Here is a 14,929-nt window from a genome sequence, read left to right on the forward strand (position 1 = left end):
AATAAAGAATTAATCAGAATATATTGTTCAATTTTGTTATATTTTGCGTGTTTAAAAAATATGCTTCTCTGCTTATTGTTTTCCAGTGGGCAGCAAAATGGTATACTGTTTTTGAAAGAATTAGAATGTGTCTGTTTCTGTGCATCTAAATGAAAGTTAAAACTGTTTCTTAGTTTCCTTTCTTTCCCTGTAAAGAATCAGAGACTCCATATCTAGAGTCAAAACCAAGCTAAGCGTAGTCTCTAGTAATCCTAATGACACCAAGAAAGTTAGCTAAGTACCTATTACTTTATGTGCTTTAATGTTCTTAGTATTTTGGTTACATTCCTTATTTTGGCTTGTGAAATAGATTATGGCAGAAGAGAAAAATTGTGTGAGTTTAGCCTTCTCTAGCTGGCTGCCACTTCCCATGAGCTAGCTTACATCAAGGGAAATAGTACTCCTTTCCCAAGTGAAACAAATCCTCAGGAAAAAAAAAATTTCTTGACTAAGGCAGTGGGGAGGGATGAAGTGAAATGAAAGATTCTTTTATTGACATAAGACCACTTTGAACTCAACTCTATTCTGTAAAACAATCTAAAAATTATATTTGGTGTTTGCAAAGAATCAAACCAATAATCTATAGCATTTGCATACATACTGACATATTTCAATAATTGCAGTATATATATTTATCAGTAACATGGAGAGAATATGGTCCCTATATTGATTATTTTTAATCTATTTTCTGTGCTGTGCTGGTTCAACATAGGACTATTGGCTCATAGGTTCTTTTCTTATATGAATATATATGTAAAAGCTCTTTGGTTTTATGCGATGTTTCATTGTACTTAACTTAAAAGGAAAAAGTTATAAGATGGTTACCTTGATTCCAAGTATCATCTCCATGGAAGACAAGACAGGCAATATACTTAGTTCATGCAAAACTTCACCTAATTTGCTTGTTAAAGCAAATAACCTATTCAGACTCTTAAAAGAATGCTGGGGACTGTTGCGATTTTTAAGTGCTGAGTAGAACTGAACAATGGTTCCAAATAATGTCATTGTTTTGCAATACACTTCCATAACAAAGAACTTGACTCCTTGTTGCCTCTTTGGCCACAAAGGGCACATCAGAGTAATAGGAACTAATTGCACATGTACATGTGCTCATAATAAAGTAATTTTCAATGCTGATTCAAAATAACACCATCTCATTTTAACCACAGGACCAAACAAGCACTTGCAGTTCATGGTGAAATGGCTTAAGAAGACAGTTGCTATATAATACTAAACTTAGAGACTTAACCTAAAAAAAGTAGCTAGATCAGAGAATATTTCTGCAAAATCAAAAATATGGCACTCCTAAATGAAGAGTTTGAATTTAATAAATAAAGTTTGAACATACTTACCTCTGCAAAAATGGTAACAATTTGAATGGGCAAAAGATTGCACACTGCCTGGGATTACACACTGAGGTTAGGCATTCTTTTGCCCATCTCTTTCTGCAGCATGACACGACAATACAGCATCACAGTGCAGTGAGCTAGGAATGTGTCAGTGGAGACTGTCTAGTCCAATTCCTGGCTCAGAGCTGGATCACCTAAAGCAGATTTCTCAGGGCCATGCCCAGCTGAATGTTGAATAGCCACAAAAGGAGATTCTTCTACCTCTTTGGGCACCCTTTTCCAGTGTTTGACGATCTTCATGTTATAAAATACTTTGCCTGTGCTCAGATGGAATTTCATGTAATTTAATTTGCATCCAATGCCTTTTGCCCTGCCAATTGGAACAACTGGAAAAAGTCAGTCTCACTCACTTTCATTCCCTCCCATGATGTGTCTTCTGTGATGGGAGAAGGTGGATGAGATGTCACCTTGCTCAGACACCCAGAACTCACCAGGACTAATGCCTCTGCAGCCAGGCAGGGCACATTTCAATAGTCAGGAGCCATCTGAGACTCCAGCTTCATTCCCAATTTTTTGCATCTGTTGGGTGAAGAAATTTGAAAAATTTTACAGGAAGGACATTCCTTTCTATTTCACTGCAAAGCTTTTACAACTAAAACTCCTGAGTCCATCACCCTTGCTTCCCTCACGGCACACTCAACACCTTACAGGGCAGCTTCCCCAGGGGATCCTGGACAAGTTGGCATCCCCCACACCCCTTCTTTCTCTTTTACCTGACATGTAAGTGACATCTGTCTTGTTCTAGCATATTTCATTCTATTTAACTAATTAGAAAGGTAAGACATAATTAAGGCATAATCAAAGAAAATATTTGATTTGACTGCTTTTCTTTCCTGTTAATTCAGGCAATCCTCATAATGCAATGATAACAGCTTCTTCATGGGCTAAAGCCTCGGTGTGCTCAGTCAGTGGGACACCCTCCCTCATTAAGAGCCTTTTGGCCACGCTTACTCCCCAAAATTAAAATATAGATTTAATTTTTTTTTCCTATCCAGAAACTGCAACATTAAAAGCCCCATGAAACAGCTGTTACTTAGGCTGGAAACGCTTTACATTGCCTTCCTCTGCATTACACTGCTTGTCTCCACCACCTACACAGTGAAGAGAAGAGGAAAATCCAAACATATAAAATAGCACTCATCAGAGTGCTCACATAGAAAGAATGCCCAAGGAAGGTCACTGCCTACGTGTTTTTTCTTATCCCCAGCCAGGCTCCAATTACTACCATTCACCACGGCATCCTGCAGACACAAAGGCTCAAGTGTAAAAATGGTCATGAAGTCTTCAGGAAAATTGACCATCAAAATAATAACATTTGGCACTTAGCTCAGCAGGAACAAGGCTAACTAGCCTTCATGTCCCTTTAAGAACTTTGTGCTGCAGTATTTAGGTGTCATTCTGCTAATGTCTTCATTTCTGCTGGCATACAGGTGATATGAAATTTATCTCCTGCTGTCTTCCATTCCTACACATTTGTGAATAACTTCAGAATGCTGCCATTTTAACCAGATGAAAAATGTGCATATGAGGGAAGGATGTGTTTTCAGGCATTTTTTTAGCCAGATTTTGCAATGCTTTTGGGACGAAGGTATTTAGCTTCTCTACAGAAAAAGATTGAATGCTACTGTCTAAAACAAAAAAGAATGTGACAAGAAGCAAATCTTTATATTTTTCACTCACCTCTTCAAAACCTGTGTCATCTATGGAAAGATGAACGAGTATGTTATACTCTAGAGAAGAGCAAAAAGTGCTGTCCATTTTGTGGTAAGAGAGCACATAAAATCTTGAAAGTTTAGCCATTCATAGGAAAGCAGGAAAGACTGAATTCCAGTCTGTCCTTATAGGATTAATTTTTGCTTACATTAAATCTGAAAATAGGAAAAGAAACGATGGCTCAAAAATATCTTGTTTGTTTGTATGTATGTATGTATGTATATATGTATGTATATATGTATGTATGTATGTATATATGTATGTATGTATGTATCTATCTATCTATCTATATCTATTTATCTGTCTATCTAATCTATCTATCATCTATGTATCTGTCTCAACCAAAATCCTGCAGCATCATGCTTTCTTCCAGTACTTTTTTCTCCCCTTGCCCCCATAATCTTCGTACCTGCCAGCACCATGCTTCAAGTTTAGCGAAAGACTCAAAATCGCAACCATGGTTTAACCTGCAGCTCTATGGCCAGGAGAGCTTCCCAGACAATTTCTGAATTGTTTATAAAAAAAACCAACTAAAGCCATGAATGTTCCACTTGGATAGCCTTGTGAACACTTATATAAAAAAGTGGACTCTGGTAGGTTTAATTCCAGCTGTTTTTTAAAACATCCTTTCTAAAAACAAAGGAATGGAAAAACCCACAATTTCAACATCCATAACAGCAGTCTCCCAGGAATTACAACATGCCAGAAAACAAAAATTTGCCTGATTTGAGTAACCTGTGTGAAAGCTAGATCCACATCTGCATGATCCCTGACCAGAAGAGCTCTCTGGTGCACCTCTCCCTCCTCACCAAGGACACTTTTGATACAAGCAATGGACAATACTTTCCTAAAGCATCCTGTCTTTCGAAAAGTTAAATGTGCTAGTGTAATTCAGACATCACTGTGGTCAAATCCATTTGCTGTGTTTCAGATCTTTAAATAGATTCTTACTTGAACAAAGCAGTTTTGGCCAATTTATTTCTGGAATGATATATTAGCTGGCACCAAACAATAAATGCTACAGCTTTCAGTTCCTATCTGCTTTTAGAGCTACCATCTAACAAAATTCAAATTTCTGTCACTTAACCAGGCTGTAGTCTATGACAAATCTTCAGTGCTTCAGCTAGCAGTTATTAATTTCCTTATATCTTGTTTCACAGGTCTTTATCTACTCCTTTCTGGGAAGACAAATGAATTCTCTAAATAATTCCTATTTATTTATTTATTTGGGTATATTATTAAAACATTCTAATGTTCTTAACATTATGACCACAGCACTACTTCTTCCAAATACAGGTTTCATGCCTATGTCCCTCTGGGTCTAATTACAGCCAAACAGGGCAACAACAACAGAATTCAGCTGGCTAAAGTGCATTTCACAACATGCTGCCAAGGTTAAAACCACTCAGCCAGTGCCCAGACAAGTTCCCTTATGGAGGGAACTCTATGCCTATAAAACACACACATCACTCAAAAGATCCCTCCCTGCACTCTCCTTTCCCCCTCAATTTACACAAATACAGCTTTGGATGAATTCTGTATTTGACTGCTGCCAAACCATCCAGCTTAAATCAAAACTCACTATCCTGCCTTTTTCCTTTCCATAACCTTTTGCTTTAAACACCAAATAAAATATGGTAAGTGCCAGAAAGAGAGCAGATCAGTGGTTTCTATTGCTTTAGAATCTTTATTTCTTCTCCTTGACTTGTTCTTATTTCTCAGAATCCTCCTACAGTTGCTACGTCCTGATAGTATCTGTAGTTTGAAGGCTGTGAGCAACCAGTGTCGGTTATGCCTTTGAACACACAGACACACATCCACTCAGATGCACATGATGATGATGAGCATGTTGAGAGATGCTATCAGTTGTAAACAGATCTCTCAACCACAAATAACACAAGACTGAGGGCCAGGGATGATGGATCATAAGCAAGCCCGGTATCTTTGTTCTCGTTCAATAGCCAGATGCAGAAAAACACTCTAAGGACAGAGAGAGCGATACTGCTCACAAGGTGTTCACAAAGCTGGAAAGGTGGCAAACCAGTGATGAGGAACTATTGATCTGCTGCAGAAAGAAGCTGTTATCACTGCTGGAGCAGGGTGGGGAATAGGTAATGTGTATCATCATGCTCACAGCTATGAGGAATGAGGGCACACTACTTCTGTCAAGTTGAGATCATTTGTACTCCTAACATTGTCAGATGTCTCTAAATATCACTCTGCCTTCAGATTTTGCAAAGCATGGTCCACAAATGAAGCTCCACAAAGAGATGCAGAGTGTCCAGGGTAAATCGTGCTCATTATTTTTCGCTATTATCAATACAAGCATAATGACACAGTGCCTTGATCCTACAGTCTGAAGTCACTGAGCAACCTTTTAATACTCACTAGCTCTGAGGTGACTAAAAGCCAATAAGCAAGGTTCTGAGTTGCCAGGTATGTCTAGCTGGGGGGATGATTAAACCACTACAGAAGTGACTGCATTTATCTACAGTAGAAAAGGGGAAAAAAATACAACATAGTTATGACCTGAGCTCCCCAAGAGGCAGAGTCTACTTTCTCTGTGCATGAACACACAATGTCAATGCAGATCCAGAGTTCAGCAGCTCCTCCCTTTCCTCATGCCTTGCAGGAGAGGCTGGAGGTGCATCATCAGAAATCAGCCCTTGTGTTTATAGAGCCCAAGTAGGTGACGCTTCAGAAAGAGGAGAGGTGTTGGGTTGCAGGCTTATCACAGAGACAGGGCATCTCGGATTCTAACTTGTGCACCATACTTAGAGAGTTTTAGCATCCTATTATCAGGATGAGAAGGATGCCCAGGCTGCCAAGCTGGCTAGTGCCACTGGCTGCAATGCTTGATACCTTTCTGCGTGTGTTTTTTTCCCCTACAGCTGCCCTCTTTAACCTGGTCCATGCTGTGGTGATAAATGCATATACTGGTATCTCGTGGGGATTTGAAACTCAAGGTAGACTTCTGAGTCACTGGTGCACTTGGGATGGAACTTGAGGAGAGCCTGGCCACTTATTTAAATTTTGCCTTCTTTGTGTTAGTTTTTAGGGTCAAGATCCAATTCTGCAAAATCACATGCGCTCTTCCTTGTAGCCCAAATGTGTGTTCCTTATCTATGTCTACTGCGTGATTATGAATATTAATCTAGACTAGCATTACTTCTGAATAGCAATGAAGGAAACTCAGCCTTGAAAAGAACACATACTTGTGTCAGTCCAGACTTGTGTCTTGGACATTGAAAATATTTCGTAAGCATACATAAACCTTTACACAAAAATGTTAATGTTACACTTATGTGGAAAGGAAGCATTATTTGGCTTGTCCAAATGCTGGAATTCAGCTTGTGGTTCCCTACCTCTGACCACCTACTCATTACAGCTCAAAGGATGACATGCCAAAAAGTAATTTTACATAACAGCAATTAATGTGCTTGTAATTTTTTTCTGGCCTTGTAATTTCTGTCATGCAAGCCAATATATTCTAAGCAGGACCACTTACTCAGAAGAAAAATTCACATTGTGTGTGTCATGGCTCCAAATTCCCCCAACTTATTAAAGAGCAGTAGTGTAGAGTCATGCTCTGTATTTTTTTTTCATAATTGAGAAGAATCCTGCTCTTTCAAAGTCGAGTTCTGACTGATAAGATGGGCAGAGTGCCATTGAGTAGACTGCAAGTTTTTGCAATAGTTCTGGAAAGGTAATGAGTTTTCAATTTGTTCTCTTATTCTTCTATTTACATTTATGTTTTGGGCCTATTCCACTAAAATAATGATGGTTAAAATGAAAAAATCTATCTTGGTATTGAGCTGCTATGGAGAATATAAGGAATATCAGAATATCAAGTTTCCAGTATACCCACAGGAAAAAATCTCTTTCAGTGTGGATTGGCACAACTCCAATTGTCAAAGATTGCACATTGTCAAAATTTGAGTGCATACACAGAAATATAGATGGAAAACACCCCATACAGGTGAGAGGGAACTTAGAGAAGCAGCTTGAAAAAAAGAAGAACCTGAAGTGATGAGTCATTAATCCAAAACATGTACTGCTTTCAATATCAGCACAACTTCTAATGTGATACTTTCCCATGTATTCTGCCAGCTGTCATTTTCCAGATCTTGTCATTCAAACATATACCTAATGCCATTAATTTGTTACAGAATTTTTTAATTCTTTTTTGAAGCGCATATGGATGTCTTCTATTTTTTTTTTATACCATACATATCTCATTCTAAACTCAGAGGTTTCCATAGTTGTCATTAAAAAGCACGTAGACAAAATATTTTATGGTATCTATAATAAATGCAAAGAAATCAATACAAACAAAACTTGGCTTAGCAAACTGTACATACATAAATATGTTGTTTTTCAACTTGACATTCAACATTTTTTCCTCATAAAAACTTCTGCAATCTTATTTATTACATCCATTTTTTTTTAAACCTTAAAAAAGTGCTTCTCAGATTTACACCTTGTGCATCCAAAGCAAAAGTTAGAACACCATGCCTGAAACAGAAACCACAGGGAATAATACATTGCCATACAAGATTCTTTAAAATTGTATGTTACAAATGCTCTAAAATTCCTTAAGCATTGGTTATTTTGTATACTGTAGATACTGAGAGGGTATTTAACAAAGACTGGCTAATGGGTTGTTTGGAGCAGCACACAGGAAAGGATCTACAGTATCAAGTCCTTGGCTATGCATAGTACAGGGCAATGACCTGGATATAAAGTGGCTAAAAGATCCCAAAAGCTGTACAGAAGAGGTTTCCCTCACATACACTGCATCCTCCTTAGTACCCGGGATGCGAGTATTGAAATGATGCTACTCAGGTAATACGTTGTGCACTTTGATACTGATACACTGATGTGCTTGGAGCCGAGTGCCAGCAGAGAAAGATTCGGGCACAGTAGTGACAACAGCAGATAGGTAAAGCTGCCACGCTGAACCCTGTCCCCCTTTCAAACCATCTTGCTCCCAGCCAGCACTCCAGCAAGGGCTCCCGCTGTCCCACAGGCCTCCTTCACAATGGAGGAGGACCATTCATGTATTTCAGCATGGGGTGGAAAGAGCGGGCAAAGTTGTTTGCCATAGCACAGCTGTAATCCTCCTCGGTCATGGGCACCAGGCATGCCAGCCCGATCAGGAGCAGCAGGAGCAGCTGAAGTGGCAGAGCAGCTCTGAGGACTCTGAGGAAGAAGGATGGGCACCGCCACGCTGGCCCAGCCTCAGAAGGGGAGGAACCTGAGCCACCTCTTGTGGACCTGAGGAAAGAAGATGGGCAGTTGAATACACTAAAACATTGCTGCAGCAGAGGTTGCCCTTGGGCCCTCAACCTCCCCTGAAGGCTGATTTACAATTTGCACAGACTTTGACTGACAACTGCAGAGGTATTTCTCAGTGAACATGCTATTTCCCTAAAATTTTAAGAGACCCCAGATTTCTAGACTGGGTAGGAAAACACCAAATGATCACAATAGAAGGGTCTTTGTGACCCCACAGCCTCTTTATAATTTTTGGGGAAGATTCTGCACTTAAAGCACATATAGCAAATGGGGAAAATAAAAGGTGGGTCATACCTGCCACATTTGTTCAATGCATGCTGTCTAAAAAGTGGGCCTTCTTGTTTAAAATGGCCAGTCACATTTGGTTTGGAGAAGTTTCTACATTTGTTTATGTACAAAGTATCCATGAAGGTATAATGCATTGAGATTCAGTTACATAATTTTCTGTCAATCAATACACCAGTATGCAGATAATGGGGACTTATTTTCTACAAAGCACATTGTGTTTTGCATCTTGCACAGAATCAGCAGTTAAAATCTATCTGCTCAACTGACTTGACATCATCACCTTCCAAGTGATTTTCTCCCTCATGTGGATGGATCTGACTTGAAGTGGCACATACCTAAACACGTCTATGCGGCAGTAGAGATCTAACACAAATATTTCCAAAGGGACACTTCAAAAATCCATTCTATAATTTAATGAAACATAAAGACAGAAATTTCACATTTTTCTTTTTGACTGAAATTGTCAAGAGCTGAAAAGAGTGACTAGGAAAGATTAAATCTGATGGTCTCAGTGTGCTAATTAAATGGCATGGGAAAATACTGTCTTTCAGCACAAGCCAAAAATGGAAGAACTCAGAGCCTTCAAGTACCTTGCTTCAAGAACTCTGCTATTAGGACATTAGATCATGAATTTTGTCTCAGATATGTTGCTATAGTATATTGCATGGTTGCTATGATCATGAGGCTTCAGAACATCTATCATCTCCTGAAGTTTAAGAGATAAAATGTCTCCTAAAGAGATGGGAGAAATCAGGCTTATTGGCTGTGGTCAAATGCTCCCCAGTAAAGTAAGTATGGGGTGATGTTTCCTTAGTGTTTCTTTGGCTTCCCCTTGTTCTTTTGATCCTGCCTCCCTGATAAATCTGACTCTGTGTGGGGAAGCATCCAAAAATAAAAATATCATCTTCAAAACAATGCCTGGCTTAGCAAGGGTTCCCTTTGCAAATGTTCAGAAAAGAGTTATTTTTGTGCTTGAGAGTATTTTATTTTCTTGTTCATATATATATATATAGCACCCCACTATGAGGACTTCAAGAAAGCCAGGCAAATTTTAAAGTTCAGGTGGCCAACAGATACATAAACACTAATTTAGCAGATATGCTAAATCATTAGCTTGAACTAAATATTCCAGGAAGCAGTGATGATCAACACATCAGATCTTGTGCTGTCTGAATCCATAGTATTGTAGTGCAGATGGAAAGCTGCTTATTGCATAACATGGGATCACATATTATAAAAAAGATATTGAAAGGACATGGCACATTAAACAGCACCAGAGCATTCCATACAAAAGCTCAGTTACATCAGGACTTCTTCTGTCTGAGAATACCAAGACAGGAAGTTAATGGACTGAGGCAGAAACAAAGGGAACAAGGAGTGCTTAATTACTTTCCAAGCATTTGATTGCACAGCCTACCTATTTACAAGGCTCTCATTGTATATACATTGTTAATCCAAATGAAAAAGTGACCACATTTCTGCAGCTGCTAACTGGTGTTAATGAGCAAAGTGTCATTTTCTTCATTGCTCCAGAATTACTCTGGGGCATCACTGGGTGTCAGAAGAGGAATTTCCAAAAATCTGAATCAAAAGGTAGCAAAGTTTTTCTTTCTGGTTTGTCTTTTCTTTTTCTTATGCCTTTAGTAGCATGATCCAGCACTTCTTGCTTTGTGTTTTACAAAAAAGAATTGTAATGTAAGCTTGCATGGCTTATCTCAAAAGGAGCACAAACTTTCAAAAACTAAAACAATTCACAGCAAACCATACTTTCTGCAGTGAAGTTGGGTATTGAAGAATAATACTGCATGGAAACAATTCAAAAAGCAAATAATGTAATGTTACAAAAACATCTTCAGAGGGGGAGCTATAAAAAGTTTGAGTGCTGCACTGCTTGTGTTTATGGCAGGCCCACCTCTACAATCTACATAATTGACTGAAATATTGAATGGGCCATCTTAGAATGTTTAATAGATTTGGTAAGGAGAGATGGTTAAAATTATGCATTGTTAATAAAAAAAGCTCACTAGTTTTAAGGACAGAACACCTATTTACCCTGGCAGGAGAAAGGAAAGCTGAAGTACTGTGCTCCACTTCGGAGAAAAATCTAATTTCTGTTCTTGAGCTTGTCTCTTTAGCTGTCTCTTCTGATTGCTCCACCATTTGTCACACTGTGAGGAGGCAAAGAGGTAAGGCCATCTGCTACTCTCTCCAGTACACAATTCCTATTTAGCAGATGAAAGAGGGAAGCACAGCTGCAATCTAGACCAACAGTGAGCTTCCTCATGTCAAGAAATTTTATATATTAATCTAAGTGCAAGCAACAGTTACCCTTACTTTGAGAGTTTGTAATGTCAGTGATATTGGAACTCTTCTCTAAGCATTTCAAGAGGGGAGAAGCTAATTCACCAGGCTATACATAGGACGGTCAAAGCGAACTTTAATTTCAGCTCAGAGGGGAACCTTTTTGTAAAGATGATTGCTACTTTTTTTCCCCCAAGGAAAATATGGTTGATGTAACCAATCTGTATTGCAGTAAGCATCTGAAAGCTATCGAAAAGGAATTTACCATTCAAGTGAAGCTGATAGAAATAAATAAAGTTAATTTACTGCTAAATGACTAATGGAATGCAGAAAACAGGCTTACATTGAAAGAAGCACTGCTGGCCTAGTTGGATGTTATTTACTGCAGTTAATCAAGAATGGGCCTTAATTTAATATCTTTATTAAAAGACTACTGCACAAAATACAAGAACAGTAAATTTCATCTCTATGACAGATGCTGAAGGTCGTTGCAAATATCAGACAGGATTGGCTTCTTGCACAGAACAAAAGTGAGTGAATCTAATAAGTTTAAGAAACAGCAGTTGTATACGATATTTAAGTAACAAGCCCTAAGTGAGAGTGAGGGAGATAACTGGGAAAAGAATCATGGCAAGCCAAACCCAAACCTTGTGTTTGAGCTACTGTGTAGCCATGAGTATAATTTTGTGGGCAAAGGGACAAAGAGTGATGTGGTTTGGTCTGCACCAGGAACAGCAAGTGACCTTTGAAGATCCACTAGTCACTTGGGGAGGCTTGAAGAGAGCAGGAAATGGAATTTGGCACTATGGCACCAAGACCTGAATAGAGCTGCTCAAGAGAGACAATGTAAACACCCCTGAGCAAACTGAACCACTATTTTAATCTTTTAACATTTTAATCATTTCAAAAAAATTCACAGGCAAAGATCCAGGTCTGCACTTATGACAGCTCTCTTAAACTTGAAGAAAGAGGAATTGCTTTTTGGATTTTCTTTCTCACCTAGCACACAATTACTAATACTGCTTGGATGAGACTCCAGTTAAATCCACAATGTAGCGTCTAGCTTAATCCTGCACATGCACTATATTTCTCCGTCTTTTTGTGGTGATAATGGAGAAGGCAAAGTGATATGACGCTTACTATACACTAAGCATGGCCCCTCTAATTTTTTAGATGAAATTTCCTTCACAACTTCTTGTGTGATAAACCTTTTAGGATTGACTTTATTTCTCCTTTATACTAAACCTAACAGGGTTTGCTGATCCAGTGCAAGATCAAACACAAAGTACTCTGATCAGAGGCATGTCAAAATATTAAAGAACACAGTGACAGCTTGTACCGCATTATCAGTTAAAACCGCATTATACATCAACCGCAACCTGTCTGGCTTGCGCATTTGATTAAGTTTCCTATTCAGCAGTGACTCATTCGTATTCCATGCTTGTCTGAATGACAAATTGAACATTGTGTTGTGCTGCTACAAGATGTGTTAATAAACAGTGCTGGAAAGCCTTGATCTGAAAGGTGCCACAGCAATGCCACTGCTAGAGCAGGGGTTGATCCCCAAGCTGCCAAACACTGCTAGCTGCTCTTCGAGCCAGGGGCTCGCACCTACAACCAGAAACCTCAGAAGGCTGGCAGAAGTGGTTTGACTACACAGGAGAGTAGAAAAGCGCACACAATGTGTTCCTTGAGTACAATGGTGCTAGTGCAAGCGTGCTGATCTGTCAAAGACCTCGTCCCTGCTCCTTGCTGTTAGTGGCTGCAGAGTAACGCCCCTCTCCTCCCGTTTTTTCCTCCCTATGAGAAACAAAACGCCAAACTTCAGAGCAGACTGGAGCTGAAAAATTAGTTCTCTTTCTCCATCAGACAGAACGATGGGGTTTACATACATCCCCTATTTTCTATCTGGTTTCCTCTTGTTTCAAAGGAAAAAATCCTTAAAAATAGGCAGCTTCTTAGTGAGTGTGGATGCAGTAAAAAATAATTGTTCTATTTGTTACATGGTTTTATAACTATGCCACTATACTCACAGTCCCTAACTACACATGCAAAGCAAACTTTTTAAAAGAAGTGTTTATGTAAATATCTACATGGTATATAGTTTTGCTCTTTACTTCATTTATAATGAGAATAAAATCCTAATTTTGCTCATAAAAAAAATAATGCTCTAAAGTATGTTTTTTGTCTGCTTGTTTGTGGCTTAATCACTGTATTAAATCTAGTGTTCACTTCTTTCTTTGACTCTAACAGGAGTTATTAAAAAAAATTACTTAATTTTGTGCTTTCTTCTTTCCAACATAAAATCTTTGATTCTAACAGGAACTATTTTACAAACAAATCAGTTAATTTTTGATATGCAGAGAATAAATGAGATTTAGGTTAAATGAGATTTATTATTAGATTTAATAAGAATAAATGTACCTTAATCACACTTTTTGATTATTTTAGCAGTGTGCAAGACACTGAAATAGCAAAAGATGTCCCCTTTACACACGTTGTCTTGCTCCTTTGTTTTTTAACTTTTTTTTTTAAACTTCATAATTGTTGAGGCTAGTAAACTGATCAGTGAAAGAGCGAAGGTACACACATCACACTGACAACAACAAGAATGCAGAAGCACTGTTAGCTGCGGAGATGACAGGTTGCTGGAGACATCGTGGAAAGCAAGAAGCTGTAGCTGCACGCCTGCTCTCTACTGGTCAGACAGAGATGGGGCAGTGCTACTCCCGGAGCAATGCAGGGATGTGAGCACTGGGTGAGCCATGGCAGTGTTAGCATGTTATACTGCAGTTCGTCTGAGGAGGGGAGAGAAAGTGATCCCGAGTCTCAATACTCTCAGATTCTGACTTTTAGTTTTGAGTCTAAAGTATTGAAAACCCACAAACTGAACAAAACGTTTCAGGAAAAAAAAAAAAAAAAGAAGAAAGAAATAAATAAATAAATAAAGAAAAGGATGTTAGTATGTCTCATCCAGATCTGTGGGTTTTGTGAATTTGAGAATATGATACTGGCCTATTACCTGCCTTAATTTAATATCTAGAGGTAAAGAGGATGATAGAAAGTGTTTTCCATTAACTTACTAGCACTCCTCTTAAATCACATCAAAATAAAATAATCATTAAATATCATGAGTGTAAACACAGACTCACTCTGATTAGGCATATGAAAAATAAATGTTGATTACACGGGATTTCTGTGAAGCAAAAGCTGCAGCTGTCCAAGGATTAGCCTGTATCTCTATTTAACAGAGAATCTGAAGTAATTGAAAGTCCCTTTTGCTGAATGATTAACAAAAGGGAAGCTACCACTTGTGTAAGTCCTGACCCCGTGCTGGAGTCAGTGGGACCGAGAGGAACCATGGCCAATTTCTATCATCCTCTTGGCGTTCTAGAACAGAGTGCGGAAACCAGGAGAATAAGGTACCTGCTATGTGGACTGCTGACAGAGGGTCCAGGCTGTGAGAGACTACATTTGCCCCGTGGCTGTTTGCAATGAACAGGGGGTAAAGAAAGAAGAATGTTCAGTCCAGGCAAATAAAGACAAGCTACTGATGAAACTAAATAAAAAGTGCAGCAAAGGAAACATAAAAAAAAATAAACCAAATGAAGTGACCAATACCCATGAACAAGGAAACTGGCTTTTCTTTGCACCTAGCTGGTTATGAAAATTATTGGAACATACATAGTGAACTCAATAATAACAGTTTAGACATTATTTTTATGAACAGTAGTTCTAGGTTTTACATAAATTCTCTATAAATTTAGTTCAAATAATAGGCAATATGAAATAGATGTTATCTTATTAAATTGAATATGGAAAAAAATATAGATTTAAAAATGCACAGGCAGAAAAATTAAAAATCCCAAGGAAGAAAGGTC

At 38.5% G+C, this 14,929-nt stretch overlaps 1 protein-coding gene across 18 annotated transcripts in view; it reads right to left on the reverse strand.

The window, feature by feature from the left end:
• Window positions 1–7,450: 7,450 nt before the first annotated feature.
• The window catches only part of SYNE1 (spectrin repeat containing nuclear envelope protein 1), a 295,365-nt gene continuing 287,886 nt past the window's right edge, over window positions 7,451–14,929 (reverse strand). For 16 of the 18 annotated variants that reach the window (XM_064708165.1, XM_064708183.1, XM_064708172.1 and 13 more), the window contains 2 exons: window positions 14,475–14,533; window positions 7,451–8,438 (listed from right to left, as the gene is read on the reverse strand). In XM_064708165.1, the coding sequence (XP_064564235.1) occupies window positions 8,198–8,438; window positions 14,475–14,533 (300 nt within the window). In that variant the 3' untranslated portion in view covers window positions 7,451–8,197. The remainder of the gene's footprint in view (window positions 8,439–14,474; window positions 14,534–14,929) is intronic. The other 2 variants (XM_064708180.1, XM_064708179.1) reach the window with 1 other exon arrangement.

The sequence above is a fragment of the Zonotrichia leucophrys genome, chromosome 3 (genome assembly GCF_028769735.1).
Source record: "Zonotrichia leucophrys gambelii isolate GWCS_2022_RI chromosome 3, RI_Zleu_2.0, whole genome shotgun sequence".
Lineage (NCBI taxonomy): Eukaryota > Metazoa > Chordata > Aves > Passeriformes > Passerellidae > Zonotrichia > Zonotrichia leucophrys.